Below are 26,001 nucleotides of genomic sequence, written 5' to 3'. Positions count from 1 at the left end.
TAAACATTTTTAAAAGCCATGTTGGTCAATTTACATTTTATACATACTTGAAAGAATGGCACAATAAGATAAATGAACACATTGTGATGCCTTCCAGTGTTACAAGAGTGACAAACAAATTTGGAGATCCATGTATGCTTTAAAGAACAGTACATTTGTTTAAATAAACTCATAGAAAAAGTAACATAAACAACCATAAAACAGATTTTTAAACAGGTAAAATGAACAAACTGTAAAAATACGGTATCTCCCATAAACATACTCTGTGGTCCACCACCTTGTGGCCCACAAAAACATTGCAGTTTTGCTTCATACGGTGCATGCTGATTGCGTTGTATTAGCAACTGAAGGTCAGAATCGAGGCTGGCAGTGGGCACCAGCAAATATAGTCAACACACTACTGTGTTTTGCCCTTAGCTGATACACTGAAAAATAGCAGCATTAAAATACAGCCTGAAATAGCTTAGCTACTACCTCAACTTGTTAAAATTGTGCAAGAATAAAGAACACCAGCAGCATTTTAATGGATGTGTTTCAATTTGGTTTCACACGCTCCCCTCCCATACAAAGCACACACAAACACAAAGCTGAAACTGATCTAGTAACTGTTACTTCTTGTCCGTTCTTGAACACTTTTCCCATCATTTGCTTTACTTAACTTTTTAAAACTTTACTTAAAAACCTATTCAGTGTTAAAAAAAAAATCCATGAGAATTTTAAAAGAGTTTCTAAATGCCAGGAAACTGATGCTTATTCCTCTCCTTAAACTGGAGATACACAGACCATCCTAATCACCCGAATTTCTTTAGTTGAAAGTGTTAACGTTTCAGATTCCTGTTACCAAAAGCTACGTTTTTAGAAAGGTCTCTCCAATACACTAGAAACTGAAAGAGCATAAACTCCCAGTGCACGTGTAAAGAGTAATTTTTTGCTAGTTTGTTCTCACGTTCTTTATGTTGTACCTTTTAATATAGAAAATGGAAGAGTTAGGTTTTCTGATGCAACTCTCAAGGGAATATATAAGATTAGAAATCAGAAGGCCTTCTCTAAAGCCAAGTTTTACAAGTCCCTTTAAGTATGATAAGGCTTATTAAAAAAATAGCAAAGTTTAGAAAAAAAAACCAAAACAAACCAACATCCCTGGGAAAACAGCATAAAAGCCTTTTGGAAATACTTAATTTCTGAAAACACAAGAATATCTGAAAAAACTTAATTGCAAAATTAAAGGAAATTCAAGAAATCAATTCTCGTATTTCAAATCAGTCCATGATTTCATCATCAGCAATAAGATGTGCTATCTTTTCCAGCCCAAAATTACCAGCTTTGGGGAAAACATATTCATACTTAACAGAAATAATTAACGGGTTAAGTTAAATTAACTTTTTTTCCCTGATCCACATGCCTGCATGTTAGATAATGTAACATTAGAACTGAGCATTGTAATGAGAGACTAAAAGCAACAACCTGTAACAGTAACCAAAGCAAAAGCAATTTTCTCACGGTTACATACTATAGATCAGTACTTTAATATTAAAATTAACTTCCTATATAAATAAAAATAAAAAATTGGGCAAAAGTAAATTGGCACAGTCATTATGGTATTGCTTTCCAGTTTCAACACTGCAAAGAGCAGCCACAGATTCCAGACACCAAAAGGAAAAGGCTGTCACTCAACCACCTGGTGTAGTTTGGTTGAGTTTTTTTTCCCTTTCAAATGAAGTCAGCAGCGCTACTGCCTCAGATACATCACACAACAGCTTGGAATGGGTAGGTGTGCAGCTTGCAGTAAAAGGATTGCTATAGAACCGCTATGTAATGAGAACAAATACATAAAACCAAAACCATAGAATGGTTTACTGGTCTGCATGACTTTTTTTAAGTCAATGTTTTTCAGGATTGTGACTAATTTTTACCTTCAAAAAGGCAAAAAAATAAAATAAAAAATCAAAATCTTAAGCCTTCAAGTTTCCTTGCCTTCATTCCCTCCCTCCCCCAAAAAAGCACCTCCTACTATAAACACTTTTTCTGTTTTACAGGTTCAGAAGTTGGAATGTAGTGGAAATACATACAAGAGAGAAGGAATTTCTAGTTGTACATTACATTACAAAGAGGTTTGCTCCCAGACCTAAGGAGGGAGGGATACTAAGCAATATTAAATTCCTATAAGAATCCTTACAAAGCATGCAAAATATTGATATACTCACAAAATCGAAATTTATATTGGTTCCCTTTTGAATTTGCAACTTCACAGTACAATAATTTCTAATATTATGCAGCAGTCAGAATTACAGTGACTACATAATCATTTCCTTTTAATTTTTTTCTTTCCATTTGTTTGAAAGACTCCTTTGTTTTTGGTTTTGTTTTTTTTTTAATTGAGAGGTTGCAGATCACCTATCAGAAAATGTGAAATTCAGCAGAACAGGGGTTGCTTTCTTTGTTGTATTTCCCCTCAAACAATGTTGACAGCCTAACTCTACGAACCTTTCAACATCTTTCCCTCCCTCCCCTTCCCGTGCTGATTCCTTCCCTTGTATTCAAGCTGTACTTTTCTTCTCGCCAGGATGAGGATGGACGGATGCCACTAAATGGATGCTGCAGAACTGGGTAGGAAGTAAAGGGGGCTGGAGTAGTTTATGAAAATGGAATCACTCCCACCCCCAGGATGTTTGGCACAACTGCTTCGTAGCCAGAATACTTTGCTCTGGATACCAGCAATGAGATTATGCTTTCAATTCCCTAAACAAATCCTGCTGCCCTTTACGCCTCTGTAACCCCTGTGGCTTTAACTGATTTAGGCAGGGAAGCACAAAGCTGGCATTTGGCTAGACCTTTTGTACTGCTGTATGTAGTTCCATAGAAGTTTCTTCACTGCTCTTATATAAAACAGGGTTGGAATTTCTGGAGAATACACAATGCATGCTACTTGCTAGATTGTCCATAAAGTACATTCTGACACATTTTATCAAAGTATTTGTATCTATCAGAAAAAGACTCCTGTAGAAGCAATGTACAAAGCCTCCAAAAATTCAAGTATCAAAAAAAAGATGTTCTGATAAAAGTTTGGAGTAAGCAGCCAGCCAAACTGATAGCCATTGATTTTTTTTTTTTTTTTTTTGTCCACAAATGCTTCAATTATTTTTGCAGTGATAACATCTTTTCTTTGGAGTGTTGGGAATTAACAGTCTTCCCAATTAATTTTCATTAGGTTTGGTGGGGTCTGAGGAATTTAGCAATCCTGCCTGGATAGTATTGCCCCTGCTTGTATATGCAAACAAACAACAGAATCACAAACAGAATCACTGACTGATCCTCCCTGCCTCTCTTTAATTTGCTATATTTATTTACAGTGTAACATCATTGGGTCTGGCTCCCTTCACCCAAAAAACCCATCAGAAGTGCAACATAGGCAAGAGCAGGGCATCTCCTTCCCTAGAGTTGCATCAACATTTGCAAGGGAAGGGGTGGGCGAGACAAAAAGAATCCACAAAACCAAACCCCAAACCAACAGTTCTAGTTGTAGGTAAAACTGTTTCATTTCTTTAGAACCCTGTTCAAATCAAGACTCGCGTTTCTGAGGAGGGAATCTTTGATCCCAGACCTTTCCCTTCTCCTTTCCTCTTGCAAAGCAATGCTATTTTTGTGGCCTAGTAAAAACAGCAGTTATTAAAGACACAGTTTTGATAACTCTAACTCCCCCTCACCCAAAAAGGGGTATCCTATCAAGTGGTCCAGTAGAAATCTTGAAGTTTCTTTATGATAAATTAAATCCATAAAATGAGGAATACCTTCTGTCACATTCCCAACAAGAATAATAGCCACACTCTGTGGTGCATTTGTTCAAGTGTCTATTGCTCCTTCTAGTGGAGACTCTGCACAGCTCCATCTCCAGTTCAGTTCTGGTCCTACCAATCGGAAATAGAGATTTTTTTCTCCTTTCTTTTCAGCTTGTCTCTGGTTAACAAACAGCAGAAGCACTGAGGGACGTAATTCCCCGGGACAGGGACAGGCCGGTAATGTCTGAAGAAACACCAGTCGTCTTTTTCTCAGGTGTGGCAGCTTTATACCAAGAGCAGTTCTTTGTGTCCTGTTGTTATCACAGGCACCTACACCTCTGTGGAAAAGAGAATGCTTTGCCTCTTGCTGTCTGGGGTAGGGATAGTCTCTAGCTGCAGGAAGTACAGAAGAACTTGAACCTGGAAAGAGAAAGAAAGAGGTAATAATAAAGCTCTGTTAACTCATTCTCATGCTGGCTACTTGAGAGTTGGCAAACACGCGTACAGCTCTCTCCACAGGAACATCCTGCAGTTCTGTATTTGTTTTAACACTGTGTATAATAGCAGGAATATTAAAACTTGCAGTGCTTCAGAGACACTCTTTTCAGCTTCCAGGATACAACAATGGTGTTGGTGTTCCACTGCACTGCAAAAATCTGATCCGTAATTCGCCATTACTCAATCAAGAAAGTACAAAACAGCCTGACCAGCTAACACAGCCTCTACATTCAAATTCTCTGCATTGCCTTCAAAAGGCAGCAGTGGCCAAAGAAATCTGAATTTAGCAAAGAATTTTGTCATGCATCAGTGAAGGTGGTTTAAGTGTTGAGGAGCATTGGGGAAAAACACTGATGGTCCTTTTATCCCAGGCTTGCCATATGGCGCCATGAGACAACCCTCAAAAAATCTTACTGTGCACAAACATGAAACATAGGATTGCACGCACACTGGCATTTTTTCATGAAAAGCTGTATTAGTACAGATGCAAACTGAACTGCCCGAAGAAAAACAGTTCTACAAGCAGTGTACAATGTCTGTGTAAGGGTGAAAGGTGTTTATGTTTCTCAGAAAAACTGTCATGAAAACACAGAAGAATGGCTGAACCAGGCCTTGCTGGAGGACTGCAGTTTCCCACATGTCTTCACAAGATTCAATAGCACGTTTAGGGTTTTACCTGGGACATGACTTCTAGTGACCAACTATCAGTCATTGTGATAGGCTGGGTGGGGTTAGCAGGGATTTTACTGTCCTTCTCTGAAGGTCTGAGCAGCGTTGGTCCAAAGACGGTTGCAAGATTATGCAGGGACATCTTGTTAACGCTTTCCCTCTCAGCAACCCTGGGAGAAGAAACAATGAACAAGGCAGATCTTTATAAACATCTGAGTTTGGAAGTGTCCTTAAGTAAGAAACCATACTCCTTTTGTAAAAAGTTTTAGATACTTTCAATTAACCACTCTCTCCGTATGTGCCTAAGTGAACTTTATATATAAGCAATACCTTGATCTGACACAACCACAGTCTCGAGGCACTCTACAGACACGGCTTAAACTTGGGAAAGGGACTGCTGCTTACTGTCTGGACAGGCAGAAGTGGGACAGGAATAAAGGAGTGTTTTTCATCCCAGTTTCATAAATGAGAAACTGGAAACACACGGGTTAAAAAATTTACCCAAGGGGAGAAAAGTCTGCAGCAGAAACACTAGTAAAACCCAGATTTCCTGGATTTTAATCCAGAACCTCAGTCACAAGATTATCTTTCATCTCTCCAGTGACAGCCTCTGGTAGGTACAAAATACATTTGTAAATTAACACATTGTGCATGTATTAAGCAATCTTATTGCATTAATATCAAATGCATGGAAATACTTTTTCACAGTTATTACCATATTACAAAGAGATAGACAAGATCAGGAAGAGTAATCCAAGCAAGGAACTGACAACTCCAGTTAGCAGAAGTGCTGGAATTTTTAAAAATATATCATGTTAGATTGTAGACACCTTTTGAGACAGGGCTCACAAGTCCTTAAACACAGCCAAAGCTTCACAATTTATACTAAAAAATTTCCCGATCTTTGTATTCAGATGCAGGTGCAGTTTTGCAGTGATATTGTGTTAGGAATTTGCATTTGCACTAGATAAGCCCTGAGACTTTTGTTACCCCTTTCCTCCAGTTCTAATCCTTTCAGTGTAAGTGGGAATGGAATTCAGATTTAGTGCCTCACTAAATGAGTATGAGACAATAGTTACCTGATGAGCATTCACAGCAAATCAGCAAATGCTTCTTTATTTGTGTGATACAGCACAAGTTCAAGAAAAAGGCTCCTCTTTTCAAAACAATGATGCTTTACACATTAAATACGTGTCTAAAGGATCCACATATTACCTTTTTAAATGGTCCAAAAGGAAAAGGAATGTCACAAGGTTGGGTTCTGGAAGCGATAACAATAGATTCAACATACAGCTTTCCTTTGCAACAGGATCTGAAAGTGCTGCAGGACAGAAAAATAACAAAACATCACCACAGGCAGTCAACGAAAATTTGACTGACTGCCTAATTTCCCAAACCAACAAATATGGATGGTCCCAAATGGACGGTAATTACATCATAGGTTGGAAGGTCAGAGTTGCACAACAATACCCCACAGGATCTCTTTCCTTTCTTTCATAGATATGTAGAGAATCCCTGTCTCTCAAGCAGTTCAAGTGCTTTTAGACTTTCAACCATTATATTTTTCCCCCGCATGAAGATAGGACAAGGTATCCCCCCTCCCCGCAAAGAGGGCTTCCCTGGAAGACTGAATGGGGCCAACAGCAAGCACAGCCTCAACAAGTAGGCTGTCATTCTATTCTTAACCTATCCCAACCAGAGAGCTGGACATTTTCAGCTTACAAAAAGGCACGGCAATTGCCCATATTCAAGCTCACAAGAAGAAGATGTCATTGCAATGCTCATTTCTGAGCTCCGTTTCACTTCCCTAACAGCTTGTTCCAGGCTTCTGTCCAACGTTATAAATACGGGGTTTGTATTGCTTTAGGAGGAGCCTCCTACAGCAGAGTTTCAGTTATCTAGGATTATTTCTGCTGCTACCTACCAATGCCCTCAGCAAAGTTGGGGTACAGCTCATCTGTGAAGAGGGGTTCAGGCAGTTCACGGAAGTACAGTTTCAAGGTGCCTGCAATGGCATTGACATCCATCTCGCTCATCATCACCGACACATCTTTGTTATCTGAAAGAGGGAAGAAGGGAAGCAGGGTAAAGAAGCTGCTAGCCTTGCATTCATTCTTTTTCTTGCTTTGGCTCTCTTTGTTTATCCTTCGCCCAAATAGCTAAGAGTTTTCCTGTTTACATTTCTCCAGATTAAATGAGCGACCTTCTGACAACTGGGAAGTGCTGCATAAATGACTGCAAACAGTTTATAGCTTTAAATCAAGTAAAGGGAACCTCACACTACCCAGGGTTAGTTATGCTGTGCCAGCGACCTCGGCCTGATCTGGAACAAGCCCTGCTTGACTGTATTTGTATGCATTTCAACTTTTGTTAGTGACAAGAGTTGTTATTCCAATTCCCTGCCTCTAACAGCTTAGAACAACAGCCTCTGAGGCTGCCTAACTCCCCACTGAGTGTAGCTAAAGTACACAGGTAATTCAGGGCTCACATTTCAGTTTTGTTACTATTAAGAACAACAAAACCACCCCCTTTCGCTAAAACAAACAGACCAACCAGCAGAGCCAGCAGTGGTTTCATGAAGCTTCGTGTAAAACAGCATTTAATAGAAATGAAAAAAAGTTTTTTCAAAATGTGAAACACCCTTACTTGCACTAGTGAAGATTCATAAATCAATGTGTTTGGTAGCTTAGGGGGATTGAAAAGAAAATACAAGAAGGAAGAAATTTCACCAAATAAGTGAAGAAAAAGTGCAGGGAGGGTCAATTCGGGCACCTGGCACAGGCCTCATGACTGCTTGCATCAAAAGGGAGCTCAAGTGTGGCTTGAGCAGTCCTTGGACCGTCATGTGGAGGCTGGAAGTAAGGCAGAATTTCATTTTTTGTACCTCAGCAGTTTGGAGGTGTTTCATCTGCCTGATCTTGCATGCCTTTTGGGACATACATGCCATTCTTTTAAATGCAGCACCAGTAAGGAGCCCTCTTCTGCTCAATATAAAAAAAAACTTTACAAAAGTTGGTCAAAATTATCTAATTTTACAATCTGCGCACATCAATCTAGACAGAGTTAAGAAGACAACTCAGGAGCCCTGACCACTCAACTCCAGTTTTATAAACACCCTTCCTAGTCAACCTTAGAACATTCTCCCAAATGACAAGTGATAGGACAAGAGGAAATGGCCTCAAGTTGCGCCAGGGGAGGTTTAGATTGGATATTAGGAAAAATTTCTTTACGGAGAGAGTGGTGAAGCATTGGAACAGGCTGCCCAGGAAGGTGGTGGAGTCACCATCCCTGGAGGTATTTAAAAGACATGTGGATGTGGCGCTTAGGGACATGGTTTAGTGGTGGACTTGGTAAGGTTAGGTTAACAGTTGGACTTGATGATCTTACAGGTCTTTTCCAACCTAAATGATTCTGTGATTTATTTTGCCGGCTTCCTTTCACAAAACATTCTTCATTTCAAGGACTTCTATTAATTTGGAGACCTCACAACAGTGAGCAGATTATGACTTCCTACTGCCGCTTCCCCTGAGGAAGGTGTCTGCCATTTACACAGATTTGGAAAGGCAGGCAAACCCACCATTTCATGTCTGCTGGGAAGAATAACAAATGCATTATTTGGTATAAGGATCCATCCCATTGTTTGTCTTGGGTTATATCTGTAGCTGAAGAATATTAATAAAACATGCAGCCAGGGTTAAAATGATTCTCCGTGTGCGAGAATTTCTACCTCTTAATGCTTCTTGGGGAACATAAGATTAAAAATAGCACAGCCACCTGACAGGGAGCTCACACGGGTTCTCACAGTGCAAAGGAAAACATCAGACACAAATACTTACTGACATCAAAGGCAGCTTTCAAAGCTTGGATATCGGTTGCAACCCCAGAGACACGGTAGATGCCCACCTCCTCCATTCCACGCCGCTCTATCTCCTCCACGCACTGGCGCACTATGTAAGGCACCTTCGATCTCTCTCTCCTTAAGAAAGCCAGATAGAAGAGTTCAGCATAGCCCACGCCCTCAGTGCTTGTTACCCCAGCCAGCCAGGCTGGCTAAAATCACCCCATCATTTTGCTGTGCAAACCTCTCCTGGAAAATGAGGTGGGAGAAAGTCTGAGCAGGCAATCAAGACTGAGCTGAAAAACTCCTTTTAAGACTGGAGAGGGTTTTCTGAGTGTCTCAGCCTGGCTTTGGCTGTTCTGCAGCTTCCCTGAGCACTTGGGCTTCTGGCCAGGTCCTAGTGCCCCTAGAGTCTGCGACTTTGCACAGGTAATCGGAGGATTCCCAAACAGCCCTTGGACACATAGCAACACCGTTGCTTTCCAATTAATGCAATTCCATAGGGAGGAAATACCACACTTCCCAAACTATATAACAGAACAAACAGGTTTCTTCTGGCAAACAATTCATGACAAAAGATCAGGGGTTAAAATAATACAACAGGATCCAAAGAACTTGAACATTTCCGATTATGGAAAGGAAACGTCACTGCTCTCGAAATTTGTGGCCAAATCAGCTAACTACAGAGTAAAGGGGCAAGGGATATTTCCGGAACTGAGAAAAGTGATATGCTGTAAGTAAACACCCTGGGTTTCAAAGCCTATGTGCATGTTGTTTTTCCCCCCTGCAAAAAATGAAGCTCAGAGAACGTACAGCATCTCCTTTCTGCAGCCACAGCCATCTACGCTTACTACCGAAGCGGAGCAGCCTGGACTGACAAATCCCTCAGTGGGGTAAAGACAATTGCAACCCACTAGCCAGTTGGCTTTCTGAAAAATAATAGGGAGAAATGTGACCCATCAGCTCACTTGGTAACGATAGCGATCTTGACCCCAAACACCCCAGTCTGTTTCCTGGATGGCATCCTCTTCAGGCTAAACTCCCGACTGGTAAACTTCACTGACAACTTCACTTCAACCTGAATAAAAAAGAACTGCTGTTACTTTTCAAACATTTTCTTTTCTTTTTTTTATGTTGCAATGAAGAGCAAAGAAATAAAGCATAAGAGGTACAGAAGCAGTGCTGAATTCTGTTTTCCATACTTACTCCATTCATTGAGATGACTGTGCGTTGCCAATCTTTGTCCTGCAATGCCTGTGGGTCCAGCTGAAAAACATGGAAGTTACCCATGAGTTAGGAACAGACTTCAGAGAAATCAGCTAGCCTGAAAGGCTTCTGTTCTATAAGTGAGCAGAGCATTACCACTTTCAACATGTTATTTCTTTTCAGGAAAACACACATTCCAAGGTTTCCCTGGTTTCACAGGTAACGGGACACTCAGATATTGTGCAGTTCTCTAAGCAGGGCTGATGAGGACTCACACACATGCAAAACCCAGCAACATGTGTGCAGTGTCTGCTCAACAGCAAAGGGAACCTCAGCAAGGAAAATCAATGTTCAAAAGCCAATAACCTCAGCTTTCATAGAAAGAGAGACGGCATTCATTGCTGTAGCACAACAGGCACATTAACAAACAACCAAATTTGTCCCATCTCACAGGGCTAGGAGTCAAAAAAGGGGAGGAGAGATTTCTGAAATAACTCTAATTTGAAATAGAGGAAACTGTCTCCCTCCACAGTTTTCTAGAGGCAGGTGAGGTTGGATGAGTGTGAAATTACTGCACTGAAATAAAAAGCCAGGCTGGAGAACTTCATAGCTCTTGGCTATAAAGCTAATAGCTTCCAAGAAGGACTATGTTCCACTGAATTCAAAAGACATAATGACCCTAACAGGGAGATTAAGGAAGAGGAATATGAAGTGATCCATACAGAGACAAGTAACTTTAAAGAAACCAGACCTCTGTCAGGATCTGACAGAGGAGAAATGAAGAAAATTGGCCCAGAAATCATGGAAAGTTGTCCTCCTTCAACATGCCTATTCCTTTTCATTTCTATCTGAGCATGGAGGCAGGAAGAACACCTGGCCCGCTATTGCAAGAATTCATTAAAAAGAAACAAGTTCTGATGCAAAGCCCTGATCTCCCATTTTCAGCTTTGCTTGATCTCTTTTGCATGGACAGTTGTGAAGCTGGGGAGCAAGCTGACTCAAGTACTCAAACATCACCCAACCATTCCAATACTGCCTGAGAGAGTCCAAACACCTCTGAACGCCTGAAGAGTAGCACTCAGCTCAAGCTAGACTGGCAAAAGAGAGAAAAGACCTGTCTGCATAGGGACTTCTATCAGCAATCAGAACCAGCCAAAGCAAGCAGACCTGGGTGTCTCCTGAGTTGGCTTTGTAACACTTGGTTCTTGAACCCTGAGACACAGTAAGACCAGGAGGCAACTGCAGTAGACTGTGTTTTGAGTTTACTCTTGTCAGCAAACAAAAAGACACTCAGTAACTAGAGCTACTTCTGCAGCACAGCTCCTCCCTCTCACAGAACCCCATGCAAAAGCAGAGTTCTCTGGCAGGCAGAGGTAAATGTTGAAAACAATGGCAGCTGCAGTATATTCTGGGAGATCTTAGATACAGTCATGCTCACACTCTCTTTCAGATCATCAACGAACTAGCCCAATGCTGCTGACAGCTACAGAGACAAGTCCCCCCACACCCTTCCCCACTCCCCAAAAAAGACAACCAGCAGAGAGGAGTTTCTCCCTGCTTGCTCACACTGCAGAGACCCCAAGAAGCAACAAACAAGCAAGTCAGGCCAACCTTATCTCTGCGCACTTTGTTACGGACGTGAGCCCACAGTGGGATGCTGCCAGCACACACGTGCTTTCCTGTTGAATTGGACCGGTTCCTGTAGGTGCAACTCTGGCAGAAATTCCTGAAGACCCCTTGTAAGGAATAGTCAGTAACCAGTAGCTCCCACATTTTGGGACTGCACAAAGGTCCAGGAGGCCAATGGGCAGCAGTGCTTAGCTTCAGTGCTGCAGCAAACCCAAATAACAGACTGCTTGCCAAGAAGGTTCGCTTATAACTCTGGCGGAACAGATCCGCCCCTGCCTGTGCGGCTGGCCAACGTCCCTACAAGTCGGCCAGAATCTAGGTAGTTCCCCTGAATTTCCGTGCTGGAAGTTTGGTCTCTTTCAACAACTGCATTCTTTCCCAGAATCAAGAGGAAACCATTTCTGAAGTGTCTGGTTTCCTATGAAAAGCAACCATGCTCGGTATTCCTGAAAGCTTGATCTCCAGCTGCCTAAATAGTCATTTCGTTAAGCTGCCAAAATGGCCCTGCTGATAGACACAGTCACAGCCGATCCTCCAGCTTGGAAGCAGTTTTCCATATGCTTTTAGAATGGAGTCACTGGAAGTGTATTATTTATAGCAGAGAGAGACTGCTTAAGACTGAAGGGGAAAGAGGGTTTTGAATATTTGCTGAAAAAGTTAAAGGAAGAGTCCAGCAGGGTCCAGTTACAGTTTATTTACACTAACAGGTAGTACTGGTTATGTCTCAGTGATGACCAGGGAACTCCTACCACTGTACAAAATGAAAGCAAGTAAATAGCTGTTAAAAAGTACGAGCCAAACAAAGTCCTACTCTGTCTTAAAAGTAAATATCATATGGCTGCAAAGGACTAGCAAAAGCAGTGTGCTGGAGCTGAGAGCTCACAGAGACTCTTCCTTGCCGGGTAACTACTGGACCTGAGCAAGGACTGTGAGCGTACCTGCTGCTACCTCTTGCTCCCTTACCTCTGAACTCTCTTGCAGGGCTGGCAGGACCCCCCACTCCCCACCTGCTGTTTGGCTCCTGCTGGAGAACATCGACTGGAGACAGCTAGGGAGAGCAAGCACCAGGGAGCAGGTCTGGCTGACCCGAGCCAACCCTGCGTAAGTCACTGGCAATAACAACAGCAATTAAAAAAAAAAAAAAAATCCCCCCAAGGTGCTTTTTACATAACAAAGCAAAATGATGGAAGCTAATAAAAGAGCAAAGCTTGAATAAGCTCTCAGCAGACACTGAGTGAGACAGGAAGATCAGGTCTAACAGTCTGATAAAAGTCACAGTAGGAAATAACAGTCAACAGGAAACTAAGAACATCATTTAGACTTCAAGAAAGCTTTCAGTCCTAGACCCTACAGATGACTGACCTTCTAAGGCCAGCAAGAGCCACACAGGGAAAGGGCAGCTGGAACAGACAGGTTACAAAGCAGACTGAAGACAGAGTTAGTGAGTCTGATGCTCCAGCATAGAGAGGGCCTGTGATAACTGGGGTTTTGCTGTCTTCTGGCCTGATTTGGAGATCAATGACCTGGAAGAAGGAACACTGGGTAGAAGAATGCAATCTACAGACAGCGTGCCAAAAGGAGGCTGCTCCGAGCAAGCAAGCACATAGCGCTCGCTTTGCCAGCTCTAGCAGGGGGAGGCACTGTGAAATGGCTGCCTCTGCATTAATTTGACAGTGAAATTTACTGCACCTCTAAACATTTCCTTCAAACAGTTGTTTGGTTTGAGTGACAAAAGGACCTGTCCCATCTCCACTGAAACTGTGAAAAATTGTGTTGTTTCCTATGCAAATAGGACAGATTTGCTGAAACCCTCAAAGACTGTATTTCGCGGGGTTGTTTGCACAGTCCCCATCAAAAGTGCATGCTCCACAGGAAAAATACAAACAAACCAGTTTGTCTTTACTCCCCCAGCAACTCCAGTCCCCTTGTGGCCTATTCTTTAGCATTTGCAGTGGCAACCTGCAGCCCCAAATTCGCTAATGAATCAAGCATATGCCTCTCTGTATCCCACACAAAACACACTGGAACAAAGCAGCTCAGCACCACGGGGATTCCTGAGTGCAAGTCTCTGGCCTTCATAGCAGCTAGCACTGAATTAAGACAGACAGTGTATAGCAGCAATCAGTAGAGGCTGAGTGTGCAGAACACAGAGCAGTGGGGAACTGGGAAAAAAAGCCAAACTGAGGATGTGGGTCAATACCAAATGCAAGCCAGGCACTAAGGAGAAGAGAGTCTGTGCTCTGCCTTCAGAAGCCACCACAGAGAGTTTGATTATTTATTTTTTTTCCCCCAGAAGAGAAAAGAAAACATACACAAAGAAGAAAAAATGAAGAAGCATCAGTGGAAATGAAATGCCTGGGAGCAAGGACTGAGGCAACCTTAAGGTTAGTATGTTTTATGCGATTTATTCACATTACTTCCTCCCTTTATTACATCTCCCAGGCAACTTTACACTCCATCAATTTTTAATTGTAACTGACATGACATACATGTTGTCTGAGTCTCACTGCTGCTGGAAACTCCCAGTCCAGCCATAACCCCATTCCTCTCGAAGCTCCCCACTGACATGTTAATCTTTCCCGCCATCACCCTTTAGACATGACCCATTGCCTTCTTCATTTTCACCCTATTTTCCATGCTGGGATACTGTTTGCATGAGCAAACTGTTTAAACAAACGCGAGTGTGTAAAAGGTTTTCTGAGTCAACACTTGGGAGGTACAGCATGTGACAATCTACTTTACATGGAAAACAACCTAGATGTCTGAAATAGCCATGTGCACTGCTATGAGACATCCCAGATAATTAAGCAGATAAGAGTGATTGTTTTGCATGGCAACAGGGGAATGGTGTTGCACTACTACCACAGAATGACTGATCTAAGGTCATATCCTCTCTGATTTTCCAGCACTGCTGAGCGAGAAGGAAATGGTTTGCCTGAGCTGATCATGCAGAAAAAAGAAAAACAACAAAGGAAGCAGCATTTCTAGGAGGCACCAACTGGAGGAGACGGATCACAGGATGAAGTATCAGTTTACTCATGAAGTCTGTTCCCAAGGCAGAGGCCAGTTTTGCTGACATATGTGCCCACTTAGATGCAGAGTCTCAGGACCAAACAAAAGGCTGTTACGCTCAAAACATGGGGATGTGCCTGCCACATGAAGTGCAAAATTCAAAGAGCAAAAGGGCCAGCCTCCCAAGTGCCAAAAATGGATTGCAAGGTAACAACAGGGGAAAAAAAAAAAAAAAGAGTTCAAAATGAGAGGAGCTGTTGCTTATAACTGAACTAAGCCTCATGTTTCCTCCTATTAAGATACTGTCCATTTCTTCTTCCGCCAAGCCCCCCAGTAATTTCAGTTTCACAGTGTACCCAGGAACGGCACCTTCTCACTGTATTTCTCATGCCTGAGATGTAACAGAAGCCCGCAACCATGCGTGCCAGCTAGTTAAACACTGCACATCCAGTGCTGCCATTCCCAGAAGGTCTGATGAGGGCTTCACTTCTACGTTAACAGGAGGTTCTCCCATATTAAAACCTCATGGTTTTATTTTTCAGGGATAAAACTTGCATGTTGGCAAGCAACGAAGCTCTTGCATGTGGCTATAAAAACAGGTAAATAAAATATTCCATAGGAAAGGAAAATAGGAGCAATGGGAGCTATTAAAATTGCTGCCCATTCCTGGAAGCTTCTGACCACATGGACCAATTTCCAGTCTTCCTTCCTCCAGTGCCATTATGTAATGGAGACATTTAATAAACATTTCACAGCTAAAACAGTACTCGTCTCCTTGATGGGTTGTCTTCATCACTGTAGCTCAGAGAATTTGGTGAGTCAGAAATCCCAGTAGTGGGAAGTTGCAGATTTACAATAATACATGGCTTAACAATACATTGCGATTTAGCCAACACAGAAATATCCCTGTTTTTATCAGCAGGAGGATGCAGACATGACTCTTGATGTTCCCAGAGTTTTTAACTAAAGGGAATTTAGGAAAAAAAACACTCACCCAAATTCACAGACCTTGCCTTTACACATGACAGGCTTTGGCTGAATAACGACAACGCAACAATAACAACAAAACAGAAAGCCCTAGATACACTAGCAACTTTAAAGTAAACAAAATTTAATGTAAAAGCACCTAGGAAAATAATGAAAGAAAATTACTATAAAACCAGTGATTGGAAAAGATGCTGACAGCATTAATACAGCTAACCTTCAGCCACAGGTTGTAATTTGATTTTGTTGCTGCATTATTATGAGTTCTTAATAGAGGAATGGTGTTTGCTTTAAAAAAAAACCTAAAACAAAATAAAAACCTTTAATAATTCTTATCAACCCAAATTCTTACCAGACTCTCTTATGACTTCTCTTTGCAGTTATTCAATAGCATTAAAAAGTTGTGTGATGGGACAGAAATCACTGAGAATTAAGAGGATGTTCTGAGAGTTCACCAAGTTTCTTTAGAAATTGCAAGGGGGATTTACTGAAAGCAAGAGAACTTTTGCATTTGCCTTTTACCATACAATGGAATGCAACAGTTGCACATTAATCAAAAATATTTGTATTGATTTTTTTTTTTTTAATGCTTTCCACGGTTCAGGTTTCTCTAAAAGAATCAAGATGCAATTAATATTCAAGTGTCACCAAAGCATATTTTTACTAACTTAACTATAAAATGTTTTAACAGAACATACAAGTGCTGTGCATAAAAATGCCTACTCTTGTGAAAAAAAAATCGTTAAATATTTAAAATATTTTATTCATTTTTTAATCATTCTGTGTAAAATAGTTGAAGAATTTATGGGGTCAGTGATTTCAGGGTTTTCCATTATGAGCACACAAATCTCCAGGGCATTTCAGGGCTGAAAACTTGCTCTTTTGTAGTTGCTCAGCTCCATGGAAAATAAGCTTTTGTTAGCAGAAGGGACATACAGATTTCTGGTTAGCCTGAGAGACATACATAGGAGGCACCCTGTACTAGCATTTATTGATTTGTACACAAGTTTTCTTTCAAACACCCACCATGCATTTGGTGACAAAAGCTTTCCCTGAAAATGGCATGGCAGCCTCAGGGCTGCAAGGAGGCAGGAAAAGGAACAGGCCTAATGAAACTCATTTAGACAATGAACCCTTCTAGACTAAAAGTGAGATATGATCCTGCAGGCTGCCCTCAGTCAGAGCTGTTTCTGAAATCCCACAGATAGCCTTGGCCTGTGTGACCATCACTCAAATGTTGGAGAAAGCTGTCATCCATGGAGTGATGAAGAGTCAAACGTAAATGGAGGAGAAGTGGTGATATTTTTCAGTGTGCCAGAAAGAAAAAGGTATCCGGGCAGGGTCTCTGCTCTACACAACAGCCAGTCCAACACAAAGAATGTGTTCTCAGAGCAAGCATTTAAACACCCTCCTAAAGATGTGGACAGACAGTGCAACAAACTGGAAGAAGACAGGGAACATATGTTCTCCATGTCATCTTCCACTGAGTGGCCTGATTTCTCCTGCGTGGAGTTTTAGCACTTTATCACACAGCAGCTCCCTGAGAGCAGCATCCGTTTGCAATCATCTCATCACCTCCCCTATTGTATTACAAATTTGCCACAGAGACAAGTGTCCCATGCTGATTCTCAGCGGTGGAAATCTCTCTCAGATGCAGCCTGTTGTCATGGACACTAAACTCTGGACATGGCAGTTATCAGGACAATAAGCCTGTCCTCCAAGGCCTTGCTATCACATCGATCAACTTCCAGCACCTACAGAAGGCAGTATTTCTTCCACATGATTTACAGAGGCGATAGTATATTCATTGCTTCCTCATTTGTCACAAACAGAGCATCCTCAACAGTGCCCAGGGCTCAGTTACAGTGCAGGTCCTATATACTGTGCTGGAAATTTTGAAGTTAACAGGCAAATCAGAGAGCAAAACGTAAATTTTCATGAAAAAGCACCTATTCCATAGGGTACTGAAGTAGGCACGGGGGACAAGGCAAGAGGGAAAAAGCTGCTGACTTCCCGCCTGTGAATCACACCGTATACCTCACTATCTGGAGAAAAAACTCCAATACTGAGACAATCAGAAGGCAGAAAAAAACCTCCCTAGTGTGCTCCAGGATTCAAAAGTCCTGTTACGTTTTGCAGGAAGGGTAGCAGAAAGGAGTTAAGCACAGTCTTACCTGGATCTGTCCTTTCCCCATTATGCGATCTGTGCTCTCTCCATCCTCTTTGGTGAGCTTGGTTTTGTTGTAGCACTTTTCATAGCACAGAATCCGCAGAGTTTGTGAGCCTTCCAGCTCAATCTCAAACTCCTGCAGGGCACCAGGAAAGGAAAGAGCAATGAATACATCACAGCAGGACACTAGTCTCTTAATAATCAATACAGTCTCCTTAAGTGCTCCCTCCTGATGAGTTTTAAGGACTGACCAAAACCTTCTCCCTAATGGAGTTGGTCTAGAAATAAACTGAAACTGTATTTTGTATATATAAGGTGGTCAAATCAGAGACTAAGATGGTTGACTCCTTAGTCAGGTTTCACTGAGTTTCAGCAAAGCATCATTCAAAGAAGCAAACTCACCCACCTTCCTTGTATTTAATTTTGCTTCCCAGCAGGTTTGAGTTGGCTGTAAACAAGCAAAATGTCTATAGCTAATTCTTCCCCCTCACAATAAATAAATAAAACCACCTCCTTCTTCAACATATTTTCACTTGTGTCTTTAAAAAAAATAATCAAACATGCATCTGTTTAAATGATGAAATGCTGGACAAGACTCATTTGTACTGAAATGTTTGTTTAACTATAGCTAACCCAAGAGAAAATCTTCTTCAAGCCCTGACAGCCAAATGACCCTGGCATAAAAGTGCTTTCTGAGAGGCAGTATATGCAGCGCAAGTGCTGAGCATACAGCAAGTTCTTCCGTTTGCAGGTTTTCTGCCCATCATGCGTTGATGTTTGGCACATGGAACAAGTCACATAAAGACAAATCCAACCTACCTCATTCCAGTTGGGCTCTGTGGTGTCTCTGTAAACTCTAGTTTTAGCCTTGTTCACAAAATACCCAAAAGAATCCACCTCTAATGTGCAGTACAAATCTGAGGAGAGGAGACAGGGACAGAAACTTTTAAAAAATTTCTAGAATCTCCTAACTTACACTGATTACTTTCAGGGTGTGTCTTCATTTGCATCTTCTCTCTATTAGTACCAGTAACACTATCCAACACAAATATCATCTGGACCAGCACAGTTGCCTTTATGAAGCTGAAGTACCAGCACAGCTGTATAAATGAGCTCAGCACAGACAAGCCCTTCACCTCTATCAAGAGTCAGGTGTATGCTATCATCCAATATTTCCCAAATCAATCCACAATGAGCAGAAGGTGTACACCAACAAGAAATGAAACTTCCCCAAGTAGGTATTGGACCCTATCAACACATCAGAACCAATTCCACTGAGAACAGCATCAGTACAATATCACTCAGAGAGCAGGTTAGGGGCCAGCCGTCAAAAACTCATTATCTTCACAAAGTGGTTAATTATGTGTTATCTGGTGTTTTCGAAGAGCTAGTAATGAGCTGTAGACATTGCCCTTATTTGTAAGCTACATTGTAAGCCAGCATCTGGGAAGTCAGTGGTTCAGCAGGAGGAAGGCTGACAGAAAGCATGTACGTCCAGTTCACTCCTTTCTTCCTGAGATTGCACACGCAGCTTAGATAAGAATAGGATCTCCAGCCACAAGGCTAGGTAAGCTTTGCAGCTTTTCCTAGATTATCCTCATCAATGGCTGAGAAGCATGTTTACTTCTACAGGTATCCTCTTCACTCTCTTTTTTCACCTTTTTTGATCCTTCTGTTAAATCACTCCCCTGAATTTTAACACCTCTTTCTTCACACTAAAAATTCTGGATGTCAGAGAATGCTTCCTATTCTTTCATTGCAAAACAAAATACAGTTGATAGAATTCAGGATAAGGGCTGACTTGTATCTAAAACTGTTGGGTAATTAGCAAACACTGCTTAAAAAAAAAATACCAACAGACTAGGCCTAAAAAGTAATGCTGCATGCTTGATCCTTGATCCTGATCTTTCCGAGAGTTAATAGTAGCATTAAACAATTGCATTCCCCTAAATTTACACCAATGCCCCGATTTCACTTCCGGTTCCCCAAATCACCTCTCTGCCTTACCATCATCCCAGATGCTGCAATCCTAAACCAGTCCATGCCCAGCTGTCACAGCACTTGAATTATCTAACCCCTATCAATACCTCTGTGTATCACAGAACTGCAACTCACTTGAACTTTGCTTGAATCCTGTGGCAGAGTGGACAATGACATTCAGGAATCCATAGAGACCTGGGGATTCATCATCTGTACAAAAGACCCAAGGAATTTTATTATGTTCACAGAGGAGCCAAGAGAGAAAGACAGAGTGGTGCAATTGATATTACACAGGTTAATGAGCAGAGGGTAAACTGTCCCGAAAAAGGATGGCAGGAGCATGTAATCCAGCAATTTCAGCAAAAGAGGAGGCTGTTCCAGGTTCAGTGTCGGTTTCACCTGTAATACTTTCTGGCAATGTGTGGCTTTTACAATTACATTTCTAGGGTCAGTAAGAGAGCATGGAAGAAATTCAAAGGAGAAAAAGTAAAATATAGAGGCTAAGTCTATACTAGCAGATTAAATAGTAATTTAGGATGGTCTCTGACACAATTTTGGCCAACTAGTGTTCTTCCAAAGGATTCCCGGGCATAGTTCAAAGTTGTCCCAGGCTAGGACTCCAACAGGCACTCCAGTCCCTGGCTTGACGGCTGCATGTAAAGACCATTTAATAGTCAATGAATGTATTTTGGAGGACGTCCAGGAATACTTTACTAATTTAGATGTAGCCATATAATTTGGAGCTTTTATTTTTACTGTTGCAGCAAATAACACTGGGATGACAGATTGTTCTTGTTTCTGCTGCTCTCTTTTTGTATGCTATCATCTACTTCAACTAAACTACACAGGTTGGGTACATATGGTCTCAGCTTTTGTTTTACAGGAACTCTCAGTTTGTAACTCATCACCAGGTTGAAGGCTGTATCAAAAAGAAACACTAAGAGCAGTTCTAGGGGAAATGCACAAAGGCAGGCAGACGTACGTTTTCACTGCAGCTGTACCATGTGAAAGCATAAACCAAAGGTCTCACCTTCCTTATTGATAGTGAGGGGAATGTTGTGGACTGTCTGAAGCTTCACACAGGAGTTTGTCAGCATCTGGAGCTCCACCGATGTGAGTGAGAAGCTTTTAAAGCCTGCCAAGGAGATTCATAGAGGGAGGAATTAAAATTCAAAGCAGAGGCTCGATGTATGCTCCCTCATTCTGGGCATACATGGGATAGCTTCTCCCTGGGAAATGCTCAGCAACAGTACCGTGGTGCTCAGGTCTGTACTGCTGCTGCAGCCCAACTCTACTGAGGGCATATTTAGTTACTCTTTGGAGTAAAAAGTCTCAGGATGGTGCACAGGAAACAAGGGGGGGCTCATATTTTCTTGTAAAGCCAAAAAATGCCTGTGCCAAAAAGGTAAGTTTCTTTAGACTGGAGCCAGCTAAAGGGGTGCAGCTGTTCCCTCTACCCGGAACTGCACAGAGCTCTGATCTCTAGTGTAAATGGGAGGATCTCTCCACACACTTGCTAAGCGCTCTCCCTATACGTTCCCCACATGTTGCTGCAAGCAAAAGTCCCCCAGACAGGTTCAGATGTGCAGAGACAGAAGACATCCATGTTATGCTGTGGATTTCAACACACATCTCTCTTTTTGCAGGGAACTCTGCCCCACACCTCATCCTCTGGACTTTGGCTCTCTAATAATATCACAGTATTTGTATCAATGCCCAGCTGAGGGACACTCACATTTCTTTTGCTGCTCCCGGATGTTCTCCCTCCATTCTGCCCTTTCATAGTCCGATGAAATGAGGAATGTGTAACTCTACCCAGGAAAACAGAAGAAAATGGGGTATGCATTAGTCTGACTGACCACTGAGAGCAGGCCTGCCTGCCTGCCTCCCACCCTCCTCCAGTGGAAATTGTTGGATATACTGTCCTTCCAGTACTCCTGCCAACTGCCCTACATCACAGCTTTCTCAGTGACAGGCAGGACTCTGGCAATATGCCTTCTCAGCAATGTGCCAGCGGTACCAACACGGACTCCTGCAGTCAGAGCTTTCACAGAGCTACACCCTGCAAACAGCAGCTGCGTCCCTGGCAGCACGAGGTCCCATGGCAGCTCTGCGCTATTCCTCACAACAGTTGCACCAGGAAACCCAAAAGCCTCTACCACAGGCCTAGACGCTGATGCAAGCTGAGGAAGCAGTGACCAGCTTGTGAATTTTCAGTGGAGTAATAACATGATCTTGTGAGAATCCTTTGCCATGTGCATGGAAAGGCCACAGTGACAAGTTACAGCACTGCCAGAGCAGGGGATACCTCTGGCACATTGAGCATCCCATAGCACCAAAGGAGATTGTTCACAACCATTCAGCATCCCTGGTGCCAAGTGCAGCCTACTGTCCTGAGGAGACAGCCCTGAGTGCGCTAAGCCTTGAACTTGAAGGGGAGTCTAGAAGGCAGCTGCTGCAGAGCTTTATGATAGGTGAAGAGAGCCGTTCCTATTGCCCTGCCAGGGCAGGTGCTGAGGTAGGGGATTAATTTCTAATGTTATTCTTTAAATGCCAATGTTGCATACAAATCAGTCATAGCCTTACAAGATGTCATCATAACCTTTGGTGTAGCAAGGGTTAGGTGTCTGCTGCTTGGAAGGTGCTTTCAGGCCAGACAGTAGAGGGCATGAAGACCTCCTTGTACAACAGCGTATACAAACACACACACACCCCCCACCCTTGACTTCTGTCTTGTACACTGAGGGAGACCAGAAGAGCCACTCACCTTGCCATTGCGATTGTGTACCCGGAATGCCATGTTGGGAGACATCAGCAGTAGGAGGGATTCCTGCTCCGAGAGCTTCTTTTTCAACCTCTCAATGACCTTGCTGCCTTTATTGGCCCTCTGAAGGGTGAGGGAGAGAGGGAGACAGAGGACACACGTCATTCTCCAACAACTGCCCCCGTTTACACTGACAGACATTTTAAGATCCACAGTCCCTTCCCTCTTTGAGTAGCCACAAGGCTGCAGGCAGGAAAAATGCTGACAACAGGACCCACAGGGCTCCCAGCTGCTCAGGAAGATGTTACTTGCAGTATCTCTACACTCAGACTTGGTTCTGTTCCCCAATTCCAGCTGCCCCAGATGAAGGTGCAGAGGTGCGTGGCCACTGTCCCAGCTATAACCTCTACTTTCTGTTCCAGAGGCTGCAGCAGCATCATGTCACTGGGCAGCCATAGCACTGCCAGGTCCTCCACAAGCATCCTTAACTAAAGAGGCTGTAAGGAACTTCTCTAGAAGCTGCCCAGAACTCTGTTGCCAAAATTCTCTCGCACCCACCAATCCATTTTCAACAGGGGTCAGCTAAAACCAAGGTTCTTTTTGGATAAAACCCAGTCCCAAATCCAGCCATGTATATTGTTTGGCACTGATGCACCGAAGCACGTATCTTAAAACACCTGCACCTTGTGAGTAAGAGGGTTCTACACGGCGTTCCTCCTAATACCTCACTTTTTCCAGGAAGCCCTCTCTGAAAGTCAGCCAGGGCAGAGAGGCAGAAGCATGTTCTTTGGAATTACGGGGGACAGTCTTCTCACAGTACAAGCGATGTTATTCATATCCTGTTCTATGCACCAGCAGGCTTTCAGTTGTCAAACTCTTATTTCTCTTTTGGGTTTCAGGAAGGTTTGGAGCCTAACACCTCTGACAAAACATGTCTTGCAAGCAAAGAGAAGCCTAGGCCAGAGACACCATATCTGTGTCAGACTGTCCAGTCAGCATAATTGGTGTTCTCCATGTATTTGATGCTTTGACACCGGTGAAGTCAGAAACAGTTTCAAAAGCATAACTGAGCCTGCAAAAATTCAGAAGTACATGGCTTCTGACCAAAATCACTTGCAGGATCATACTTTAACAGCCAGAAATTGGCATGCTGGACTCCCAGTCCTTCTCACCTCTACAGCATAAGATCCCCACCCTCCACATGGATGCTCAGGGATAGCAGTCACAGGCAGTCCCGTGCAAGTAGAAGAGCTACTGGGTGCAACTATAGGGTCTTTTTGTTTCTGCCTACTCACAGGACGCCATCATTCAAGCCGTGCCCTAGGATGAGCAACAATGGGCTGCAGAGCATCTGGATATCACTGATAACAGAGCTGCACCACAAGCCTCTGCTGAATGGTCTGTTTCAGCATGACTTAGCTGCTGTGCAGCTCTGGGAATGCTGCTTCTATCAGCACCTCATCTCAGCAGAGACACTGAGTCTGTACTTGGCACGGAGTGCTCAACCCCTTTTACCTTTTCACGCTGGATGTCATTCTTGATCTGGGATATCTTGATCTTCATGGCATCCAGTTCCTCATCAGGTACCAGTGGGATATTGGGCACTGCCTCAGACTCATCCACCATTTGGAAACTAAGGTCAGTGAGCGGGATGTACCATTTGCAGTCATATTGCTGGCTTTTTCTGAAAGACAGAAGGTCCAAACCTTTTACTATTACCGGCGTTTGGCAACACCCACTCCCCCTTCCCACAAGTCTTCCCCCACTATAGTGTGCAAGATACAGAAATGGGCACAACTTCACTGTGACTCCCACATGGAAAAAGTCAGTAAAGGGCTGCTTTCCAGCAAGAAAGCCTAGAAGGGCCAATAGCCAGTACAGCACATAACAAGGCAACTTGTTTTGTTATCTAGTTCCTTTCATCCTAAGAAACCACAGCAATCTTTTGCAAACCCTTTCAGTCCCGTGTGCTCTCCCTTTGAAGCCTCCGTAGAGGCAAAGTTCAAAAGCCATGCCGTGCCTCTGACCTGGCTGCTACCTATGATCTAAATCCAGGTCTCTCCTGCCTGAGCTAGGAGGGCTAAGTGGGCAGGTGAGCCAATATGTATAAACCTCTGTGTAATCCAGCCAGAAGAGAGAAACTACAGCTCCTAACTGCCATTCTCCAGTGATTTCACCGGGATAACCAGTTCACTTTTTTAATGTTTCATGTGATTTATTCCCTCTCCACTGTCAGGAACATCCACTCTTGGGAAAACACCACACTCTTTTGAAGGTTCATTCCTCACAAGCATGTGCTTCAAAAGGGGTGGGGACAACTTTTTGCTTGAGGAAGGCAAGAAGATGAGAAGGGTCTCCCCGAGCAGAACATTTACCAAACGAAGAGAAGCCCTGTTTGAGGCAGGTATGTTGGTAAAGGTTCCTCCTCCTTCACTTGTGAAAAAAGTCAACAAAACTGTATAGCTGCACTTTGGGGTTGACACATAGTCTGTTTATTGCACCTTTTCCATTTCTGCAAAATTGTTAACTGGCTGTAGCTGCAAGGCCAAAATTAATAACCTTAGTAACAAAAGAAAGTGAAGAATGTCACCTGTCAAAAGAAAGGGGAAGTAGAAAAATGAATGGCATTTGTCCAGAATACCAGCAGCTACAGCACATCCTATTTTCCTAGGAAGGCTCGGGGCAGGCGTGGTAGGAATTAACCTTTCCTGAGGGATCAGGACTTGACCAAGGTCTCACAATAGACAGTACTACCTTGCTGATCATTCCTTGTCTAACTACATCTTATGGATTATGGTTACCCAGGTCTGGGGTATTCATATTCAACTAAAATTGCTGGCTAAACCCAGGATTCCTGGCTAAACCCAGGATTCTGCTGAAGCTGAGGTGCAAAGCACATAGTCCAGAAGGAAAACCTCACCCTCCAATCTGCTTCTTGAGCTTAGCACACAGGAACAGATCAGTAAAAAGAAAGACATGACGTAGCTTGCGAGCCCCCTCAACCAGCTCCACCATGAAACTGTCCTTCAGCAGCTGCCGGTGCTGGTGAAAAAACAGAAAAAAATGTTTTAGTTAGTGCAATGAGACCCAGATTTGGCACTGGGGCAACACATTCCTTAGACATGACTCCTACCAGACCCAATTCAGTAAATTGGTCTAATTCAGAGAAAAGAAAAAAGGCTACTAAATGTTCCTTGCTGTAAGCTCTGCTTCCTGCTGCTGCCCTCTCTCTCTCAGGCACAGAAACGGCCATGCATCTCCTTTATTACCTGGTTCTGGGTCAGACTTCAGGGTTCTCTCCATCACCTGTTCCTGAGCCCAAGTGTAATTTATTGTGAGTCATTGCCCAGCTTCTGTACACCCAAGCACCGGAATCGCTGACAGCACATCATCCCCTCACAAACCAGCAGAGAGCAGCAAACACCACTGTTCTCAGGAGCCACTTACCCAGCCACTGAATTCAGCTTAAGCTACC

General features: G+C 42.9%; 1 protein-coding gene across 2 annotated transcripts in view; it reads right to left on the bottom strand.

The window, feature by feature from the left end:
- Positions 1–3,981: 3,981 nt before the first annotated feature.
- Positions 3,982–26,001, bottom strand: part of BCR (BCR activator of RhoGEF and GTPase) — a 101,302-nt gene continuing 79,282 nt past the window's right edge. For both annotated transcript variants that reach the window (XM_059827469.1, XM_059827470.1), the window contains 15 exons: positions 25,447–25,568; positions 24,042–24,210; positions 22,530–22,649; positions 21,498–21,573; positions 20,793–20,897; positions 19,898–19,972; positions 18,602–18,699; positions 17,787–17,918; positions 9,988–10,047; positions 9,750–9,859; positions 8,780–8,919; positions 6,868–7,002; positions 6,159–6,264; positions 4,951–5,113; positions 3,982–4,196 (listed from right to left, as the gene is read on the bottom strand). In XM_059827469.1, the coding sequence (XP_059683452.1) occupies positions 4,107–4,196; positions 4,951–5,113; positions 6,159–6,264; positions 6,868–7,002; positions 8,780–8,919; positions 9,750–9,859; positions 9,988–10,047; positions 17,787–17,918; positions 18,602–18,699; positions 19,898–19,972; positions 20,793–20,897; positions 21,498–21,573; positions 22,530–22,649; positions 24,042–24,210; positions 25,447–25,568 (1,701 nt within the window). In that variant the 3' untranslated portion in view covers positions 3,982–4,106. The remainder of the gene's footprint in view (positions 4,197–4,950; positions 5,114–6,158; positions 6,265–6,867; positions 7,003–8,779; positions 8,920–9,749; positions 9,860–9,987; positions 10,048–17,786; positions 17,919–18,601; positions 18,700–19,897; positions 19,973–20,792; positions 20,898–21,497; positions 21,574–22,529; positions 22,650–24,041; positions 24,211–25,446; positions 25,569–26,001) is intronic.

Source organism: Gavia stellata, chromosome 21 (assembly GCF_030936135.1).
Source record: "Gavia stellata isolate bGavSte3 chromosome 21, bGavSte3.hap2, whole genome shotgun sequence".
In the NCBI taxonomy this organism is placed as follows: Eukaryota; Metazoa; Chordata; class Aves; order Gaviiformes; family Gaviidae; genus Gavia; species Gavia stellata.
The sequence above is the reverse complement of the archived record's forward strand: the minus strand, read 5'-3'. Positions and strand labels throughout refer to the sequence as shown.